Below are 22,972 nucleotides of genomic sequence, written 5' to 3' on the forward strand. Positions count from 1 at the left end.
TATTTTTATATCAGCAATTTCATTACCTTTTACTGAACCGCTCGAACAATGTACGCGTTTTCATTATATTTCATACAATACACAGACCGTGAAAATATTGAACACAGTTAAATACTCTATTTGTCGACGGCTCTGGTCATTTAAAAACCTTCTGTGTACATCACACACATATATATATATATATGTCAAGAAAGGCTCTTATTATCATATGACGTCAATCGAGCGGAATGGGATAATTGTAAATCTCGATTCCGTAAACAAAACATATCTTTTTAAACTTTATCGATATAACTGTATACATTGACGACTTAAAAGATCAAATTAATAAGTATTTTATTTTATATTTAATCTTATTGACAAACGAATAAAAACTTTCAAAGTAAATAAATATGATAATCACAGTCGCGAGAAAATTCGGATTAGGTTTTATCTATCCGTTCGGTTCTCTTTCACTTCACACTTACAGCCTTCACTGACAACGTACATTTTCTCGTAAGATGTGATGATCGGCAGCATCCGTGTATCGATATGCTCGTCGCTGATTGATATTAACTTTGCACAGGAATATGGCAACGAAGGTTGTATATTTTACAGTGGATGGAAAGCCCGAACAGGCTGAATTCAGGTCGGACGACACGGCAGATGAATTGAAAGGTAAATTGCTCTCGCGTGGTAAGCTGTATATTTATGTACACTTGTCAAAATGAGGGAGAGTGTGCACGTAGAATGAACACCACTGTCAATGCATATTTCGGGTTTGATTTTTTGTTGACAGTGACCTGTACGAGCTAAGATATTACCGTAGACACATTCCAACGTCAAAAATCGTATCATTTGCTGTCAAATTTCGCGCAAATAGACATTGTTTTGGGGTGTACAACTGAGGGCAAGATTTACAAATAACTCTCGTATCAAATTGAATTGAAAAGAGAAAAAAAATGTTTATATAAGTTACGCATGATATGGTATTTATTACCACAAATTTTTCAAAATGGGCCTATATTTTATTTTTATTATAAGCCTATTCATTATCTTATTTTTTAACACAGTTAAACTGTTTTTACATAGATGATAGCCCATATTGCAATTTTCAACATTGTTTTGATTTTACTTATTAAAATTTCTGTTGTCCTCTATATAGATAATTTTTTAAAAAGGCAGGGATAATAATATTTTTTGTTAGAAATGTAGAGATTATTTTACATTCAACTCTAAAATAAAAAAAGCCCCAACAACAATAGTTTTTAATATCCATTTGGGTCGTACTATGTTAAAGATTCCCAAGATATATTTAATATATAAGGTATTGTTGATATGATCTTGATTTATTGATGGGGACCTTGGAGGTGGGCACATTTCTTTCTATTTCAAGTGTAGCATGTCATAATCAGACAAATGCTTGATGTGCGGGTAAACACTATCAGTAATCCACTATCTTTTGTTCTTTAATTAATTCAGGGGGAGTGAAAAATGTCCTTGATAAGTGCTTCTTGTGGGGTTGTGAAAACACTATAATCAGTACAAGTCCTCAGGACACCCAGTCTTAACCTTGGTATCTTGGCTAACTTAGAGAGATCCCCCCCCCCCATCTTGATAATCGATGTGAACAACGAAGGGGGAGAAAAAATCTCCCCTGCATAGTATTGACTTCACTTTGGGAAATAGTTAGGGTCACTGAAGTAGTCGTTCATTTCATCAGTGGAGGACGTGTTTGTAGGAAAACATTTTTTGGTTCCCCATGAAATAAGGAGTATCTATATACATTTATCACTCAGATTTATTGATTTTTATGACGGTTTATAATTAATAAAGTAATGAATGAAGATTGAAGAAACCAACAGAATTCTCAAAACTAGGATATTAATTCTCTAGACATTTAATGATGCATAACAAATAAAGCTTGAATTGCTTGATAGTCAGAAAAATGGTTTGAATCAGACTGATCATGAATTTAAGGTAAATAAAAAAAAAATTCATGTTTTTTAAACTGAGTTTTTTTAAAATGACAATGTTTAATGGTACTTCTATGTTTCAATCATTGTCCATGATAAAAAAAAATATAATTCCTGTAAATGGAGTGAAGGTAACTATTGTATGATTTCTAAGGGAATGCAAAGAAAATAATGTTTCAAGTTTTCTATGTAATTCACTCCTAGCCACTACGTACACTTGCTGAAAAATGAAGGGAGAAAAAGAGAGATTTGTAATTTGATAAACAGACTATTTGAAGGAAATTAATGTAGTCATATTCATAGTACAGATATTCCAGGGACATTTGTACCAGCATTCAATATTCAACAAGTTAAAATAGTTACCAAAATTTAGCCTCAGTCATGAAGCAGTTTGCTGGGTTATAAAGCTATTCAGGTAATTGATGTTTTTAATGCCTTTCCAAATGTTCATGTATGCCTCTCTCGCAGTATTTGAACATGTTCATTTTAGTTTATAAGGTCAATATTGACTTTAGAAATTATTGATTGTTAGAGTCAGAAAGAAATGACAATGACATAGGTGTATAGTTATTTAAAGTGTTTGAGTGTACTGTAGTAAAGACATAATATTGGTTTTTATGTTCAAACCCTCCAAGTTGTACAGCATGATCAATCAGAAAGGTCTCACGATTCTGATATTGTACAAACAAAAGAGTTCAAGGCTAAAGTACTTGCACCAGAAATGAGGATGCATGGAACTGACTTTACAAATCACGTATAGTTCACTATGGGTACCACTATGCAACCATTCATGTTGATTCATGAACCTAGAATATGACCCTCCAAAACATTGGTTGTTATTCACAAATATTCATAAATAAAACCAATTCAACATTATTCAAGAATATGACATATGTACACTATTAATATATATACTTGGTTTACAACATATTAATTTTGATTGAAGAATATGGCCCTTACAACACACAATAAAGTTATTGACTGGGTAAGAGGGCAACATGTGATTTGTTAGACCTGAAAACAGAAATGTTGCCCTTGGCCTTTGATCATTGGCAACATGTCTGCCAAAATTTCAAATAAATCATAAATTATGTTAATCTTGATAAAGTATCCCTAAAGAAAATGAAATAACCACCAGTATATATACCTTATATCTATTACATTTATATTGTGTCATAAAATTTGCAGAAATGGGGAAAATATGTGTCAGTCATTTTTTGAGCTTTGAAAAGCTTCTTATAGAAAATTATGCAGGATATAATTTGCTGTTTTCAATAATTTGCGATATAAAAGAAATCGCTAAAGAAGCAAAAATTAGGTAATTGTGAAAATTACTAGATGTATGTTATATAGTCTGTCAAAGAAAAATTTGGTTTATATTGACAGACACATTTCGGGCAGCTGCTGAGGCGAACAGTGATGACATTCTGAAGCTATATAACACCAAGGGTAACCTTATAAACATCTCGCCCAAGTTACCCGAGAACACCCCCGACACCAGATACAAACTGGAAGTGGTTGCCCTCCACTGTAATGGTAAGGTTATCAAATCTAGATGGTTAATTTGTGTCATTGAATGCCTGAAGAGGCGTGGAACACCTCCATATAGTGATGTACATGGCACTTTAATTTGAAATAAACAATTATACATGAGTAGTATATATACTGTAACTTTGTGCATTTATTCTTTCATTATCTTGATGTCTATAGCAGCATAATGCACTTTCGGTTAAGGCATTAGCTTCTGAACTGCAAGTCATGAGTTTGGTAACTGCATGGGATATTTTGAAAAATTTAACCTTTATTTTTGAAATGCATTTTATAGTCATATTTTGTACATTTAATATCAACATTTTAAAACGGTGATTGTTATTTGAATATGATGTTGATTTCTGAAGGTTTCCCTTACTACATGTACATGATGCAAATAGGTTTGTCATGAATTTTTATATGATTTTTTTTTTTCAAGCAGTTGTTGTGCATGGGCTTAAACGAATGGCTTTATATTTTTGAATTGGTTTTCAATATCTGGTCTGAGTACTGAGACAAACTATAAGATACAAAAGTCAGTAGTTTATACAAAAAGGAGTGGCTGGAAGGATAAATTCTGCTGCACAGAATGATTATTTCATATAGCGGCAGAAGAAGATGCAAGCTTTTATAGATGGTGATTTATGTAATGCTACACTCGGGAATTCTGTAGATTATTGGTTTAAGCAGTAATAAAGTAAATATACAGCGGTATCAATGTTTCAAATGCCAACAACATCTAAATTTGCAGACAAGAGCAATAAATTTCATGATCCAAGGCAGGAGATGCTGGAGTTTTGAGCATGCTTGCCACCCACTTGTTTGCACCTCACCCAGTGTACCTTGCAGAGTGCAATACTAACATTAATCAATATGCAGTTGGTGCACTTCTGCATGCTTCCTTAGGATTATTTGTTGCATCTACATTGCTATTGCAACAAATGGTTTTAAATTAAACATACACTGATTAAAAGAATGAATTCATGGATCATGTAAAAATTACAGTACATGTAAGAGTTAGTTAGACAATAAAAATTACAGTTATATACCATATTTTAAAATGTACACAAATCTTTCATTGCTTATATCAAGTGTGTGTTAAAAACTAATGTTTCGTTCAGATTAACATGAAAGGATATGTGTAGGTAAATTACCATGGCAGAAGGCATGTATTGGGGTCCTCCCTTCAATGAAAAGTTTAATTTTGATAAACAGAACTGTATGTGCACTCAATTTTATACATTAAAGATATTTAGCCCAGATACACCATATATATATCTTTAATTGACATTTATAAATTGAAAAATTTACATTTTCGTTAATAAAGATAGATTTCCTGGAGGTATCATAATCTTGAAAGGGAAAATTGTATCCATGCATGTGAATTAGTGTGTTTACGCTATACCAGGATAAATGCTGTTTTTTCCCTGATACTGAATTTATCTGTTTATCTTGTTTTAGACAATGTCTTGGCAACGCAGTTTGGGGTAGTGATCAAGGATTTGGAATCCAGGTAACCTATTTTTATCAAGAACTATACAATAATATACTGAGTGAAAGGCAGACTCAACAATCAAACAAGCTGTTTGGAAGGATATCAAAAAACATCATTTCAGATTTTTGTCAGGGTATCTGTGAAATTCATTTTTTCTTGTTAATAGATGTTATATGTACAATATATACAGCTTTTGGAAAATATCAAAGAAAGGTTAAGACATTCATATGCAATTATAGATATGACATAATACATGTACATATGATTTAGCAATATGGACACTTCCCTGACAGAGAATTGAGCGCTAATATGTTTCAGTTACACTTACTATAGTTATATTTGTGTTTATTTAGAGGTTACCAGGTATCCATTCATATATAACCAGTACAAACAATTCTAAACTTTTAATTGAATTATTTACAAATGTCAGCTCTCTTTTGAGGGGTGTGTGATGTATGGATATAGAATAATAATAAGGCAAATACCAACTTGTGTAACCTTGTTATGCATGGCAAAGTATATGTTGAGAATGAAATGTAACACACACACACACACACACACACACACACACACACACACACACACACACACACTCTCTCTTCTCTCTCTCTCTCTCTCTCTCTCTCTCTCTCTCTCTCTCTCTCTCTCTCTCTCTTACAGTTACAGCATCTCTAAATTGTTCTGTAAACAAATTTTTTTTCTCATAATTTTGTACTACAGGATAGAAATGTTGGAGAAGAAAGTCTTTGTGGAAAATGGTGAAATTCCTCCTGTGGTAGGAGAGCTAAAACACAAAGTGGAGCACTTGCGGGAGAAATTGGAAGTAAGATGGCAACATATTTCTTTCATAAATATTTGTAGGCAGTGTGAATTTTTAACATTTTCCTTTGAAAATCTACAGTTATGTCACTGGCTTTTTTTTTTTTTTAACATCATTTTATTTTAGTTTTAGAATTTATTTTTCTATGCATATAAATTCGTACTGTTCACATTTTATAAAAAAAAAAACCCAAAAACTATGTATTGATCTGAGAGCAACATATTCTGTTTATTCGTGACTATCATGGTTTCCATGCAAACTTCATGGTCATTATTTAAGTCTCATAGTGAAGTTATATTCACCAAATTAATGTTGGAATAAATATTGACCAAATATGGTGGAACAAGTTCACATAAGGGACCATGAAATAATATCAATGTTAGAGACATAATGGAATCAATCAACAGTTAAACCTCACTCTCTCCTTAGAGATCCCAAAACCTCCATGTAATCACTCCCAATTGTTTTACAGGGTGTAGACCATTTGAGTTGGTTAGGACTCTTCAAAGATATCTCCTGCGGGACATCACTCAAACCATTCTGGGACAAAACCCAGTCCATAAAAAAAACCGAAGAACACAACAGAATGGTCTTTGAAAAGTTCAAGAAGATCAGGTAGGAATTAATTAAGAAGGTGTTCAGCATTTTATAGAGTTTTCATTTTTAGGGGTATTTCTTAAGGATGTTGAGATAAAAGAAACATGCATGGATCTAGAGGTTGGGGGGGGGGGGTCAGGACCACCCCTGGAAAAATCAAATTTATTAAATTCACAGAGTCAAATTCCCAAATTTATAGGCGTCACCTAAGAGTCTTTTAACAAAATTTCAATGGCATGGATCTTTGAATTTTTACAATTCACTAAATGTTTACTCCAAATAAAAAAAAATCAATATTTCACAGACAGTATGTCATGGAAAATGAAAAGCATTTCGTGTGAATCACAGATTATTTGAGTGCGAATGGTTTTATGATCATATTAAATGTATCAGATTTCATCCTTTTTATTCAATAATTGTGGATAGCTTGTGTGAAAAAAGGCTGACAAAGATTATGCAAGAAAAACAAGTGATCATAATATTGATTGTAAGATGAGAGAACAATGAGGCTTAAGCTTGTGGATAGTGAGAAAATGAATGAAAGGCTGGGTACTTTTAAAGTACAGAGACTGGTTGTTTTGTTTGGAGTATTCAGTGACAGCGGTTTGACATTATGGTGCATGAACATAAACAAAAACATGCTTCTGAAATATTTAAATATTTACTACGTATACCATTTTTAGAAAAAAAATGATAGTATTGTTTATTACCAGGTACATGTAGTAGATGATACATTTAAATCCAGTTTTGAATATAATTAATTAGATAGTGTTGTTAATGAAACAGTGTAAAGTGTGTTCTTAATTGATACATATTATAGATTTTAATACAAATTAACAGACAACCACACTATTAATGACTCTATCTGTGTATTGGTAGTTTTTTTTTGGGGGGGGGGGTCATGTAAACAGACACTATATTTGTTTGGTACAAGTACTTTGTCCTACAAGTTTATTGGCCAGATCATTGATATGGAAATTAAAGGTCAGACGAGATGTTTTTCTGTCAGTAATGATGCACGGTAGATACTAATAACAGTTTTATTATCAGATGGTCGTCCTGTTCCTGATGGATTGATATCGTACATTTTTTCCTGGAAAAACTTATTTCCCCTTTACATTTGAAAGAAAAAATATAGAGTATTTGTCCAAAACATGTCAGGTGGTTTTTTTTTCTTTTCAAAAGTGAGATTTTGTCAACATGTAAATGAGGGGCTGGCTTTGATAGTGATACTGCAAGCAGCAGACTTGGATAGAGATACAAAGAGTATTGAGTTTGTTAATGATAGGGAAGCTAGGCCTCATGAAAAAGGGTCTCCTTTAATCTATTGACAAGCTGAGCTCTAATGGGTCGAGGCTGATGAATTAATGCAAAAAAAAAAGATGCACCTCGGGCTTCTAGAGAAGGGATTCACCAAGAAAATAATAGATTTCTCTTGTAAATCCAATAATTGAAGTGAATTGGCCAGAGAAGCAATTTGTAAGCACTTCCTGAGTGTTAATGGAATCCTTAATGTTATCACTAATTAAGATGTGTTCTGAAGAATCTGGCTATATAATTGTAACGCATCAGCTAGTGTTTGATGAATATATTAAACACTGCTGAAAATACTATTATAGGCATAAAGTATCACTATGTTTTTGTGAATTAGATGAGCATTTGATGGAAGTTTGATCAGGGTTTTCATACATTGATATATTATTACTTTTTTAATGTAGATGGAATCTTCTTTAACTAAATCAAAATACACTGTACTTCCCATAGCACAAGTCCTCACTTGAATATAAAAGGAACATAAAAATCATCAAATGTATATTTTTATGCAGTGTCACAAATGTATATTAAATGAGAATCCTTTACCCCCCCCCCCCCCCCCCCCTTTTAATCCTCCCTGACTTTCTTCCTTTTTGAAACAAAATTTATGAAAATATAAGAGGTTCAAAAATTGCAAAAATCTTTTTAATAGTGTGCATTACAAATGACATAAGATTAATTATTTAAGTATGACATGCCGAAGAATTTTGGGTGAATTATTATATGGCAGTTAAGTTGGAATTTTAGGTGAAATATTAGATTGCAGTTAAAGTTTTGTACTTCTCATTATATTGGACCATGCAGCCTTTTGTGTATGGACCAGAGGCAGTTGCTCCAGACTGAATTAATCATATATATATATATTTTTTATTAATTTTATTTCGGTGTCTATTTTCTCATAGAAAAAGAATGTAAATGATTAAACAAGCTAGCGAGCGCCAGCTAGGTCATGAAAATAGAACACACATCCTTCTCTTGATATATGAAAAGATTCATATTCTTGTCTTTGAACACCATATATAAGACTTTACTAGCAATTTGTACAGGATGATATGACTCAGCATGACAGAATAAACTGTAGTACAGTGTTTTGAATAGGTACATGTATTCTGTGTATACTGCAGTCAATGATTACATTGGCATTGTTCATATGCCAATGCCAGTATTGTCTCCTGTTTTCATTCTACGGCATCAATTAAGGCATTATGACATCATCAATCAATCTTACTTCAAATTAAGACTCGAGATCAAGTGTTGCGAGCTATGTTATCAAATTATGATGCTTGAAATATTGTGAAGTTGGACACAATTAAATTATGAGTCTTTGATTTCTTCTATGTACATATGATCCGAATAATTTAAATGGACAACAGGTGATTTAGATATTAGTATGTTTACCTATTAATAAGTATTTAACAAGGATATACATGTAATAGGGCTTTGGTGTTAATCCTGATTACACAAAGAAGCAGTGACTGTGGAACTGCATTTGTAAGGAAAGGGTGTGATCAGAGGTCTTTTTCAGTTAAAGTACATGTACATTATCATATTGAATGTTTAATGGGCGGACAACAAAATGTAGAATTTCATTATAGAGACTATGGCTGGCTTCTATTAATACACATAACATACTGTATTGTACCATGTTACACACATTTTCAGATTCTATGGCTGGCTTCTATAGTACACATTACATATACCATGTTACACATGTTTTTAGTGTCTATGGCTGGCTTCTATAGTACACATAACATGTACCATGTTACACATGTTTTTAGTGTCTATGGCTGGCTTCTATAGTACACATAACATGTACCATGTTACACATGTTTTTTAGTGTCTATGGCTGCCTTCTATAGTACACATTACATATACCATGTTACACATGTTTTTAGTGTCTATGGCTGGCTTCTATAGTACACATAACGTGTACCATGTTACACATGTTTTTTTTAGTGTAAATAGGTACATGTATAATTATAAAATAAAAATATCTATTAATTTGTATGCTTTACATGTGTATAGCCACCTTACATAGTATAGTCATCACACTTTGTATTTAATAGCTTGGTTTCATTCAAGCTGTTCTATTCATAATATTTTTTGTCGAACACTTGTATGTATGATGGCAATTAATAAACTTTTTATTATTCTTTAATTGAAATTGATCTCTCCTAATACCTTGACTCTGTGATTTCTGATTGTGTCTCGGATTGTTCAATACATTTTCATCAAATTTAACTTTGCTGATTGGCTAGAAAAAATGAAAAAAAGAAAAACAAACAAACAACAGCAAACAAACCATAAACTAGTACATTGTACTAGCTAGTATATATATTCCCTCTTTCATCATATTTTACCTTTTAACTCTGACTGTTGCAAAAGGCTTATTTCTTTTCATGTTCAGTCCAATACAAATGTACCATTAGGGACTAATGACTAGCATTCATGTCCTATGGACATATTTCTTGTTTAATTCATTTAATGATTACATCTGTTATTCCCATTCCCAGCCAAATTATGTTCAAGAACTATATATACACATACATGTAAATGATGTGTATATGAAAGAATTTATAATGAAATGCAGCATGTATGGGAGGATTGTGAATGAAATTATTCCTGTGGAAATGAATATACTGTAAATTCCTTATATTACGCGAGTACTTTAATTCCCCAATTCCCGCTGGTTTGTATCAAATCGCAAGAATATAAAATCGCGAACATGGAACTTTTCTCCTTATTTCTTGTAGTTCTGAACTCTCAGATAATAATGGCGAGATTTTAAAATCCGTGAAGGATGCTTCTCGCGATTTTACGCAGATATTAATTCCTTGCGTTTAGTAATTGTGTTTTTTGTTTGATTTCAGTCAAGTCCAGGTAACAGATGAGGTGAGGGAGTATCTACGGAAGCCCACCTTTGATAACTGGCAATGGGACGATCCAGAAATGATCATCTTGTTGCGGCAAATGTACATAGACCTAGATCTCGTCTCAAAGTTTAACATAGAGGTAATTATATAGACAAATTTTCTCACCGTGTTGTTATGGTTTAGATGCATGCAAATTTAAAATTTAGTGAAAAAAATGATTATCTTGTTGCGGCAAATGTACATAGACCTAGATCTCGTCTCAAAGTTTAACATAGAGGTTATTATATAGACGAATTTTCTCACTGTGTTGTTATGATTTCGATGCATACAAATTTAAAATTTAATAATTTCACTGTCACAGTGAAACTTATGGTACAGTCAAACTTCGTTTTCGCGAACTTAGATGGGATTGTTTAAAAACTTTAAGATATCCTAGTATTTGAGATATCGAGGGTAAAATACTTAAAAAAATAAATGGTTTGGATTGCAAATCACTTTGACATATCCATTGTATTCGGGATATCAATGTTCAAGATAGCGAAGTTCAACTGTAGTTTGTCCAAATTGCATATTGATTAAGGAAGATGCAGTTATAATATTTACACTTACTAAATGTTTAAAAATTAAAAAATTGTCTGGTTGGTTACTTTTATAAATTAAATAAAACAATTACTATGTAACTCACATTACTTGTTGAATTGCCAGTGAAATGGAAAAAAGGAATTTATCCAAAGTATAAAAGATTTTTGAAAGACATACTGGATTAAAGATGGAGGGGAGGGATGTTTGTGGGGGGGGGGGGTAAAAATTGGCAAAGATTGTTGATCTTTGTAATTATGCAAGCAAGAGTTATCCACTGAATGTTAGAAAATACATATATAAGCTCTTGTAAATCGTTGAGAGAAAAAAATTTCATTCAAAATACACTTTATTTCGATACTGTTATTCGAGTTATGCAGGTGCTTGTTTTGAGTTAATTAAACTGTACTGTAATAAAAGGGAGAAACCAGCATTTTAGTTCCTGTCTGTTCCAGTATCCAATCTCAGTATTTATAGTTGTCTGTAGGCAGATTAAAGGCTAGCTTTTCTTTGCTTTTGTCTTGTAACCTGTTATTTGATGGGATATTTTTTCTTCAAACTCTCTTAATTGATAAGCCAGAAAAAGGGAATACACCGATTAGTGTAGCAAGCTCAGAAGATTTAACTGGAAATTGATTGCGTCTCTTTCTGCCCGGGGACAAACAAATTGAAACTTTTTATGTTTTATACTTTATGCTATTGACGTCACAGAATATCGGTTTATTTTTTTCACCTCATGAAAGTCAAGTAGGATCTAGAATATACTTGATTAATAATGATAGAAAACTTCTGGATTTAAAAGAAAAAAAAAGTATTTGTCTAGGGCATTCTTTATAATGCATGCTTGTATGTAGAAACTGAATTGACTTGGTGATTTGAGGCATGATTAATTTATCTCTGTGACGTACATTATTGCATTCCATTATTTGAAAATTTCTATATCTTCGATATCAGGTTGATTATTAATGTAGAGGGGAATATTGCTCAAATTATCCTCAAGAGATGTGACCTAATATATATAGATTTAAATTGATGTAATACCTTAAGGCAAGTTATGAATTTAATGTTAGAAAGTACTGTATCTGCTAGGGTACTAAAATAAATGCTTGCTATAATTATTTAAATGTTTGTTTTATTTATAAATTTGTTTTATTTAAGATTTGGCATTTATTGATCCAAAAGGATTTACTTTTTCAAATGTGCCAATTTACAATCCTAAAATTATTGATTTTTTTTATTAGAAAAGAAAGAAGACACTTTTTGCATAAAATTTACATATATGTGTATCTGTATTTCTTTAAGGTGATAATTATTGTAGTAAAACATGATTTAAAAATATCAAATAAAATTTTGATGTACCGGTACTTTTCATGAAAAAAATTTCCTCCTTTTTTGTAGATGAATGTATTACACCAATGGCTGTATGAGATATACAAGAACTACAATCAAGTGCCTTTTCATAATTTCAAACACTGTTTTATGGTAGCCCAAATGGTAAGTTAAAAAAATAAAGAGTTGAGAAAAGTTATTTCAGTACCAGTAATATGATAATGATACAGAGCTATACAAATATGTTTTGCTTAAGGAGGCAGGCCATGGGTTAATTGTTAACAAATTAACCTTCAGATTTTCCTTAAATTCTCAGAAATGATTTTTTTAGCAATGAAAAACCATTCACCTAAAAAAAAAAAAAACCAACCATCCATTTATTTTAGCTTTGAAAGAACAAGATACAGTATTGGCATTATTTGGCTGCAAAATTTAAAATATTTTCAATGTCTTTGTCTGTGTTATTGATGTTGTGCATGGTACTAAATATAATATTAGCTAAATCCTACAGGCACTAAAATGATGTCATTTTTCATAATGATGTCAGCTAAACATGGAATGCTTGTTTAAATGTGTTACTATATGATGTTTTATGAGTAGTTTTTGTTAAAATTAGACACTGTCACACGCGACAACCACTTTTATAGTTCACATGCAGGCTCATAATTTCATCATTTATTCATATAATGAAAAATTTGTTGGATGTCACATGTGAATAATATGAATTTTTTAAAAAATGAATAAGGAAAATAATATATTTTTTGTGATAGTAGAATGAGCTAAACATGGTTTCACATTTGATAAATTAGGTTTATAGACTGGTAACTATAGTTTACGAACCGCAAACTATAATTAACGATTCGTTAACTATAGTTTTCATATGTAAAACTATAAGTATCAAGTAAGTTTCAGAAAATTCATGTTTTACAGTCGCAAATAGTTGTTTTTAGTGTTAATTATAGTTTCACACTTCTGAAACATAGATGATCACGTTAACTATGATTTACATATGTGAAATATAGATTAACCGTTAACGGCGTTAACTTTAGTTTTCCGTCCGTAAACTATAGTTAACAACCGTAAAACCTGGTTTATCGACTGTGAAACTATGATTATCTCATTTTTGTGAATTTGGCGTGCCATATTCATCAGCCTTGATTTTTTTTTTCTATTTTGTGTGATTATAGATGTATGGGTTGACCTGGCTAATTGACCTCAGATCAGTGCTAGATGATGTTGATATTTTCATACTACTCACCTCTGCAATATGTCATGATTTGGATCATCCAGGGTACAACAATGCATATCAAGTAAGTTCATGTATTGCTATGATTTCTCGTCGAATATTGTGGAATTTTCAGCAGCAGTAGTGGGAATAATTCTCAAAAGTGACAAAAACCAACAGCTATTAGTCCTTAAGTGATACATGTAACAAATTCTCAAATTTCATTGTTTGATCACTAGTTGATTTTAACTTTTGTTTCTTTATTGATTTGGAGATCATTATTTTGAAATTACAAAAATACATGCCTCAGGGTCTATTATTTTCCTCCTAAAAAATGTTTATAGACTAAAAATTCAATGTAATCCTATGGTGCGTTGGTGTGGAAATTTAATAAAATGTTTAATATCTCGGTAAACTTTAGTTTCATATTCTATTTCTAATCCACTCTTTTCCTTGGTACACTGTATTTTAATTAGATATAAGGCTATAAAACAGGAAAAGATGGTTGAGAGTATCGATATTATATTTCCGCTATGGGGGATCGGCTTGATGTGTCTCATAATATCTTTGCGACATCAACCCCATTTTTTTCATTTTTTTTTTTCATTAGATAAATGCCAAGACGGAACTGGCGCTGAGATACAATGATATTTCTCCTCTGGAGAACCACCACTGCTTCGTCGCTTTTGAAATTCTCCAGAAAAGCCATTGTAATATTCTACGCAATGTCTCCAAAGAAGATTACAAAAGGATACGAGAAGGAATGATCCGGTAAAAGCTTAACTCTTGATACATAGACTGGAAATTTAATAAAACTTTAATGAAGCTCTCTCTCCTGTAGTGTCAAGCTGATAATAAGTAAAATTATCATGATCAAAGTTAAAAAGAATTTTGTTTTGCTTGAAAATTCTTAATATTTTAGAAACAAATGGTTGTTCACCCTTCTCTTGACCTTAGGAGACAGAGAGGCCATATACAGTAAAACACAATTATAGCGAACACGCTTATAATGAATTGACGCTTATAGTGAAGTGATTTTCATTCCCCGTGACTTCATTTCATGTTGTAAACTTGATGGATATAACGAATTGCGGTTATAACGAAGTAAAATTGCCCGTCCCTGGCACTTCGTTATAACCATGTTTTTCTGTATAGATATTTTAACATGCTTCAGTATTTTTTATTAGGATAATTTCTCAAAAGACAATCAAAAATATTGTTTTTAGTTCTAACATTTTAAAGAAAATGGTCTCATAAGTTTGTTTTGATTAAGGTTTCTGACTTAAAATAATGGTTGTTTTAATTTGACTGATTGTACATAGCGATAATGTAATTGAGACACATATAGTTAGCAAGCATTAGAGGACCAGAGAAATTGTGAGTCTCAAAGTACATTAGGAGACTGATGCCTGTTTAGAATTGATAAAGAATTTTTTTTTCTTTTGCAGGTGTATTTTAGCAACAGATATGGCCAAACATAACGAAATACTCAATAATTTCAAATCAGTCATGAAAAACTTTGACTTCAAGAGTCAGGAACACAAATCTTTGGTATGTATCTGAAATGAAACATCATTGCAAAATTATTCACAAACAATTTATGATTGAAAAAAAAAATATAGCCTATGTAAGACATGATTTTTCGGGTTCATTAGAAAGTACCAATGCTATGTTAGGCTTGCAGGATTAAATGACGGTGGTTTACTTAGTTTCCCCTCTGTCCACCTTTAGCTGATGATGATACTCATGAAAGTGGCGGATATTTCAAACGAGGCTCGACCTTTAGGAGTCGCTGAACCTTGGCTGGATTGTTTGCTTTCAGAATTTTTTAATCAGGTTGGCGGAAGCACCCCGTATTCTGTCTGTGTAGAAGTGACTGTGTTTTGGTTTATATTTTTTTTTTTTTGTGGTGGTTTTTATTTTTAGGTCACCTGAGTCACTCAGGTGACCTATTGCAATTGGTCTTCGTCCGTCGTCGTGCGTTGTGCGTCGTGCGTCGTGCGTCTGTGCGTCGTGCGTCGTGCGTTAACAATTTTACATTTTTGACTTCTTCTTGAAAACTACCAGGCCAATCGTTACCGTTTTTGGTGTAAAGCATCTCTATGGTAAGAAGAATCTAAATTGTGAAATTCATGGCTCTACCACCCCTGAGGTGCCACGGGCGGGGCCAAATATGCAAAAAAAGCCAAATTTTCAAAAATCTTCTTCTCTACTCCCACGCATGTGAGGAAAAAACTAAATGCATGTTTATGTTGTCCATGAAGCCCTCTACCAAAATTGTGAAATTTATGGCCCCTGGGTCCGGGGTTCTGGCTCTAGGGTGGGGCCAATGTGGCCATATAGTAAAAATGTATTTAATCTTAGAAAATCTTTTTCTCTACTACCATATACATTTGTCAAAAACTAAATGCATGATTATGATGTCCATGAAGCCCTCAACCTAAATTGTGAAATTCATGACCCCTGGGTCAGGGGTTCAGGCTCTAGGGTTGGGCCAATATGGCCATATAGTAAAAATGTATAAAATCTTAGAAAATCTTCTTCTCTATTATCATATATATTTGTCAACAACTAAATGCATGATAATGATGTCCATGAAGCCCTCAACCTAAATTGTGAAGTTCATGACCCCTTGGTCAGGGGTTCAGGCTCTAGGGTTGGGCCAATATGGCCAAATAGTAAAAATGTATTAAATCTTAGAAAATCTTCTTCTCTACCCCCATATATATTTGTTAAAAACTAAATGCATGATTATGATGTCCATGAAGCCCTCTACCAAAATTGTGAAATTCATGACCCCTGGGTCAGGGGTTCAGGCTCTAGGGTGAGGCCAACATGGCCAAATAGTAAAAATGTATTAAATCTTAGAAAATCTTCTTCTCTACTCCCATATATTTGTTAAAAATTAAATGCATTGTTATGATGTCCATGAGGTCCTCTACCAAAATTGTGAAATTCATGACCCCTGGGTCAGGGGTTCAGGCTCTAGGGTGGGGCCAATATGGCCATATAGTAAAAAAAATTTAAATCTTAAAAAATCTTCTTCTCTACTCCCACACATGTGAGCAAAAAACTGAATACATGGTTATGATGTCCATGAGGGCCTCTACTAAAATTGTGAAATTCATGACCCCTTTGTTAGGTGTTCAGGCTCTAGGGTTGGGCCAATATGGCCATATAGTAAAAATGTTTTAAATCTTAAAAAATCTTCTCTACTCCCACACATGTGGGCAAAAAAATGAATACATGGTTATGATATCCACAATCTCCTTGACCTAAATTGTGAAATTCATGGCCCCTGAGTCAGGGGTTCAAAACATGAAGGGGGGGGGGGGGGGGGGGGGTTGGGGGCGCAATATGGCAATATAGTGTTAATGCATATAATGTTTAAACATTTTCTTCTCTATTCTCACACATCTGTATAAAAAAAACTGACTAATAATTATGTTTACCAGGAAGTCCTCTACTGAAATTTTAATTTTCATGTCCCCTCAAGGATGGGTTTTGACTCTAGGGCAGGGCCAAAATGGATGTATAGATGTTAATGCATATAACGTTAAAAAATTATTTTCTTTACTCCCACACACCTGAAAGGAAAACTGAATTCATGATTTATGATTTATTTTGTTGACCAGATCTTTTAGTTTTTCACCAAAATTATAGGTTTCACAGTTCTTTTTGAAACGTGGTCGTCATTACAAATTTATAATTTTTCTACTCCAGTATGAAACCTAATTAATTAGATGCATATATGAGACTCCATGACAAGTTTGTGTATGGGATATATGCTACTCAGGTGACCGTTAAGGCCAATTGGCCTCTTGTTGTTTTTATGTTTTGCTGAAGATCAGAGATAATGCTAAAAGTTCCCAGTGATCATCTGAAGAGTTTTAGTGAAACACTGTCTTTATTGATTTCTAAACCAGTAAACTTGAATGTATACAAATGAAATATGAAAAAGCAGTTTTATGTTGATTCAAACTTTTGATCAACAATAACTGTGTCTGGAATTAAAGAAAAAATGCCCTTCATAAGTTTGAAACTTGTAAGTGAAAGATTAAGATTTGAAATATACATGAATATAGCTCTGTGTTCATGCATTCACAAAATCTGAAATATGCATGTGATATATTTTAAAGAAAAGTTAAAATCATGGTTACACATGGAAAAGTTTGAGTCTCCTCACTTTATAGATTGTAATGAAATATTTTAGGCTAATTTTAGGTAGATTTAAAAACTGAAAACAGTATCCCATAATTCCTACAATATTCTGATTCTTAGTGTTTGGAAAATTATTTTTACAGTGCAGTCTTGTGTTGTCATCTGATTATTATTTTTCTCTTGCTCTTGTATTTTGATTATAGCTTTTATGCTGTCAACATTGTCTGTTTTGTCTCTCTTTGATGCATCCATATTTCTTGTATCTCATTTCCTCTACAGAGAGAATCGCCTCTGATCAAATTTTCATTAGTTATGTTTTTCTTCTTTAATGTAAATTGTCATCCCTATTCATTTCTTACAGATACATGCAACTTTTTTTCTTTAGATGTTTTTTTTTTTATCTTTGGTTTTTTGTGATTTGTTTTTTTGCCTGTTTTCCTTTCCCAGCTTTTGATGATATTGTTAAAAGTGGCAGACATTTCAAATGAATGTCGACCAATGGATGTAGCGGAGCCATGGCTTGAATGCCTTCTTCAAGAATTTTTTAATCAGGTATAATATGACACTAAATCACTCAATAAAAAGACAATTTTAATTCACTTTCGAAAGCATTAATATACTGTCCAAGTGATCACAAGTAAGGACTTAATTGGCAGTAAACAACAAATTTAGATGCTTGCTCTTTTATTCAGTGCACTGATTTAGCGTTCTAGATTTTTTTCAGTTCTGTTCAAAATTCATTTTACACATAAACCACTAAAATGACAGTAAGAAGAAGATAAATGTGGGATTTATTAGAATACATCTACATGCATTTTCTCAAACTAATGATGACAAATAATTTTAGAGATTTTGGTTCAGTTTTGTTCAAAATTTATTTTAGGTCTGAACCACTAAACTATATAACATTAGGAGATTGGATGTATCAGAATACTTATACAGTGCGTGGTTTCATTAATATTCAAGGGTATCAATTTTCTCGGATAAATTGAAAATCACAGTTTCAAGGATACGCAAATTCAAGGCGAATGACCCTATCAATACAAAGTGTGAATAGAAGAAATGCAAATCAATGAACATATATTTAACTTAACAAAGAAATTCGTAAAAATTGGTATTCAACGAATATTGATGAAAGTACAGTAATTAATGATGAAAAACAAGAAAAAAGACAACTTGATATCAATTTTGCAGCAATTTATACACTATGCTGATTGCTCTTTTTACCAGTAATTATTTGAGGATTTTTATTGTAAACTTACAAGTGTTTATTTTTTTGATATACTTTTGATAAATGGGACTGTTTATAAAGAAGAATTGAATCTAAAAAAAACCCCTAATCAATGTCAAACTGAAATTAAAAAAACACTGAATATCCCCATCCTATATCTTAAGTAATCACGCTTGAAGTTTCAAAAACCCTATGTTAAAAAAGCTAGAAATTGTTACCTTTTAATATATATTTAGATTTTTACTTTCATTTCACGTTTATAGTTATAGACAAACTCGAGTGTCACATTTTTGTTGTTGTTTTCTTATATAGTAAATTTGTGATCAAATGTTGTGTGATGTTTGTTGTGTTGTTGTTCAAGTACAACATTTAAAGAACTACTTTCTGCATTTCCAATTAAATCCTGAAAACTGACAATAATACACTTAGTTCTGTTTTTTCCATCAATAAATAATTAGATCAATGTCATGTATTCAATCTGTGGTCAGTGCTACAAGGAACTTTCGGTGTGTGATTTTACAGAGTGACATGGAGAAACTGGAAGGCTTACCCGTGGCGCCATTCATGGACAGAGATAAAGTGACCAAGTCTTCTTCCCAGATAGGGTTTATCAAGTTTGCACTGCTTCCCTTGTTTGAGGCTTTGAGAGAGCTCTTCCCTGTGATTGAGGTATGTGAAAGTAGGGAACTATAATTGAAATATTCCAGAAGCTGGAATGTATAAACTGACAAATCGAACTTGTTTAGTAATAGAAATCAACACCCACCCCCCCCCCCCACCCACCAAAAAAAAAAAAAAAATTCTTGCATGTATACACATTTAATCAGATGCTTATTTTCCTGAACTGGGACAAGATCTATAATAAGAGGGTGTTGAAATTTTTTGGAGCATTATAAAAGAATTTGTTGTGTATTATTTTGTAGAAAGACATTATTCAACCAGTGAGAGCCGCTCTTGAATACTACACAGACATGCAGAAAGCATTAGAAGAGGAGAAAAAGAAAGGGAGAGAGGCAGCTAAACAGAGAATGGACAAAGACGTCATCAAGAGCAAGATACAGACTTGATGATTGTTCTTATAAGCTTATAAGGGTAACTTGCTGACTAACCGATGTGTAGAATTTCAAAGAGAAAAGTAGTCAAACAAATGAAATTATTCATACTCATCAATTACCTCAAAATTTTTCGAGTACTTTATGTACTAAAGTGAATTCAACTGCTGTGACAAAAATGAAGGAGGAGATTTTTATTGATGTAATGATTTAGCATAGTTATTCTTATGTTGGACTGTAAATAAGTGATATCCATGAGTTGGAATCAATGTAGAGAAGTGAGATTTATCAATTAACCAAATAATTCACAGAAATACTAGTATTTGCAGCTTCTTTGTTGTAAAATGGCTAAAATGGTTCTTGCAATTAAAAAATAAACCCAAGCAGCTTGTAAATCTCCAAGCAATTATTGTTTTGTTCAGAGATGTTGTTTGCTGGTTAACATGACTTTATATGGTAATTTCTAGTGAGAAATTTGTGTTCTCTATCAGTGCAAACACAAATTTCTTCATTTATTTTTTTCCTTCTTAATTGGTCTACACATTGACATTGTTTTGAACATTTATTATATATGTACTGTTTTTTTATTATTGCTGAAATGGCTTTAACAATGCCCTGTAGTTTTTACATGCTCCAAAAATATTCTTCCAATGTGTTCAAAACATGTTTCTATTTTTCATTTCCCATTTTTTATATGGATGTCTATCAACAGTTATTTTTGAATATTTCAGGATGATCTTATTTTTTAAACTCAAAATTTGCAATATGTACATATTTTGCATGATTGAATTCTTGCATGTTTACAGATTTGATTTGACACACTCAGAATGTAACATGGCTCTAATTTTTTTTTCATTAGGCATGTGTATTGTTTTTTCATGTCACAAGTTTTGGTGTTTTAGATTTTTTTATGAACATTTTTCAAAATGAATCTCAAATCAAATCTTTTGATTAATTTTTGAATAATAGATAAAAGCGTTTGTTTATTTAACTAAATACATAAAATATTAGCCATGAAAGGTTTCATCATGTAATTAAGAAGTCATCATTTCAATTAAAATTTTTTTTTAACAAAGTCAAAAGCAAAATGTTTCAACTGCTAAGCTTTTCTGTTGACCAAATACATTTTTTTTCTATAATCTAAATGTGTTCTCTTCAAACACACAGTTTTCTGTTCTATTTTTTTGATTGTATGGAGATTTCTGGAACTGTTGAGGAGATATTGGTAGCATAAATGTGATATCTGGCAATTTAGTTGTGTTTCACACATTTATATCGTAGATTTTATATTATTTATACTTAATTATCCGGTAATAGCATATTTTGTTTTTTTTTCTTTGAATAAAGAATCTGTTTATTGTTAGAATTGATTATTTTTCCTGCGTTAAACATTTTTTGAGATTGGCGTAAGTGTACACTGTACAACTACGTCATACAAATTCCTCACTAATGCAAAACTTACTGACATGCAAGAGATGATTTGTATTTTAAGAGGGATTAATGGTCTTGCTGTATTGATCTCCTTTAAAAAAAAAGCTGTACATAAAAACAGAGAAAATACCCAGATTTTTAAAGTTTTTTTACGGATTTTTTCTTTAATAGATAGTAGTTTATAGCTAAACAAATCATATCTTAAAATTCTAGATATACATCTGATGGTTAATTTTTTGACCACCCAGCCTCCTTTTAAAAGTTGTATAATGCAAGACTCGCACCCACAGCGGTTGCTGAGTAAGAGAAAAAACTCGTGCTGAAAATGAAACATTCACATTTCGTTTGAACACATTACCTTAAAAAGCTTAAGAGGGCTGATTGTTGCCATTCTAAGACTATATTTATCTTCTTTACATGGAGAGCTTAGTATAAAGATAAAGGAAAGTAATCAAATTTTAAAGCTATAGTATTTAGGAATTTTTCTTTATTAACCAATAGTTTACAGTAAGAAAAAAACATCGAAAATATTACGGAAGATTTGATGGCTAATTTGGTGACCATTCAGCCTTTTCCGTAACAACAAAGATGAAATCTGCACCTTAATTTCAAACTGATATTAAAAGTTTTCTTAATTGAGATAAGAAATCTAATTGAACACACCTTTAACAAGAGGCCCATGAGCCACATCGCTCACATGAGCAACAATAGACGATAAATGAGCACGATAAAATCAGCTGCATGGAGTCATAGTACAAAATATCTTGACAAAGTAGTACATGTAGATACTGTATTAATAAAAATCGATTTTAACCTTGGATATTCTTATGTTTATAATCAAATCCCTTTTATAACGGGGTGATTTTATAGTCACATCACATGTTGAGGATTTGCAGTTCTCAACAAGATCATATACAATTGCTTATATAAGTGAAATAAACCTACATCAAACTCTGATCCCCTTTTGACGCCCAAAAATCGACCAAATGCCGAAGTCTAAACAATTTTAAAGAATCAGCAATTTGTCAAAACGCTTGCATAAAAGTAAAACCATGTATTATAACGTTTCTGTTTTTGTGAATAAAAATGAATTGGATCCCATATGTGGCCCAACCCTATTCCCAACAATTTTGATTTAAACGAATTTGAATCCAAACTACCTAAGGTTGCTTTCTCTAAAGTTACAGCTTTTCAAGGCAAATGTTTTTTAGAAGATTTTTAAAGATTTTCAGTATATATCTAAGTATAAATCATGTGTTTACATTCATTGCTTGGATAGGAATTTACAAATGAAATCGATATCTACGTAAAAATTTAACCCCCCCCCCCCCCCCCCCCGTTGTGACCTTATCCTACCCCACGGGATTCTGATAACAAAATTGA

General features: G+C 32.1%; 1 protein-coding gene across 2 annotated transcripts; it reads left to right on the top strand.

Annotated features, from left to right (window-relative positions):
- Nucleotides 1-429: 429 nt before the first annotated feature.
- LOC128188423 (high affinity cGMP-specific 3',5'-cyclic phosphodiesterase 9A-like) lies at nucleotides 430-21,524 on the top strand. Of its 2 annotated transcripts, none has more exons than XM_052859468.1 (13): nucleotides 430-654; nucleotides 3,339-3,488; nucleotides 4,944-4,995; nucleotides 5,698-5,800; nucleotides 6,270-6,412; nucleotides 10,579-10,720; nucleotides 12,559-12,654; nucleotides 13,677-13,799; nucleotides 14,325-14,485; nucleotides 15,163-15,265; nucleotides 15,446-15,550; nucleotides 19,629-19,775; nucleotides 20,030-21,524. In XM_052859468.1, exons 1-13 carry the CDS (start codon nucleotides 567-569, stop codon nucleotides 20,171-20,173), a joined length of 1,557 nt encoding a protein of 518 aa, XP_052715428.1. In that variant the 5' UTR covers nucleotides 430-566; the 3' UTR covers nucleotides 20,174-21,524. The 2 variants fall into 2 exon arrangements, with proteins under 2 accessions (XP_052715428.1, XP_052715427.1); XM_052859467.1 differs by lacking the exon at nucleotides 15,446-15,550 and adding an exon at nucleotides 18,323-18,427 and having other exon boundaries at nucleotides 431-654.
- Nucleotides 21,525-22,972: the final 1,448 nt, after the last annotated feature.

The sequence above is a fragment of the Crassostrea angulata genome, chromosome 6 (genome assembly GCF_025612915.1).
Source record: "Crassostrea angulata isolate pt1a10 chromosome 6, ASM2561291v2, whole genome shotgun sequence".
NCBI classification, from domain to species: domain Eukaryota; kingdom Metazoa; phylum Mollusca; class Bivalvia; order Ostreida; family Ostreidae; genus Magallana; species Magallana angulata.

Coding starts and splice junctions, on each gene's coding strand:
- LOC128188423 (XM_052859468.1), top strand. CDS start 567: ATGGCAACGAAGGTTGTATATTTTACAGTGGATGGAAAGCCCGAACAG. Junction 655..3,338: donor CACGGCAGATGAATTGAAAG/GTAAATTGCTCT, acceptor TTATATTGACAG/ACACATTTCGGGCAGCTGCT. Junction 14,486..15,162: donor ATACGAGAAGGAATGATCCG/GTAAAAGCTTAA, acceptor TTTCTTTTGCAG/GTGTATTTTAGCAACAGATA.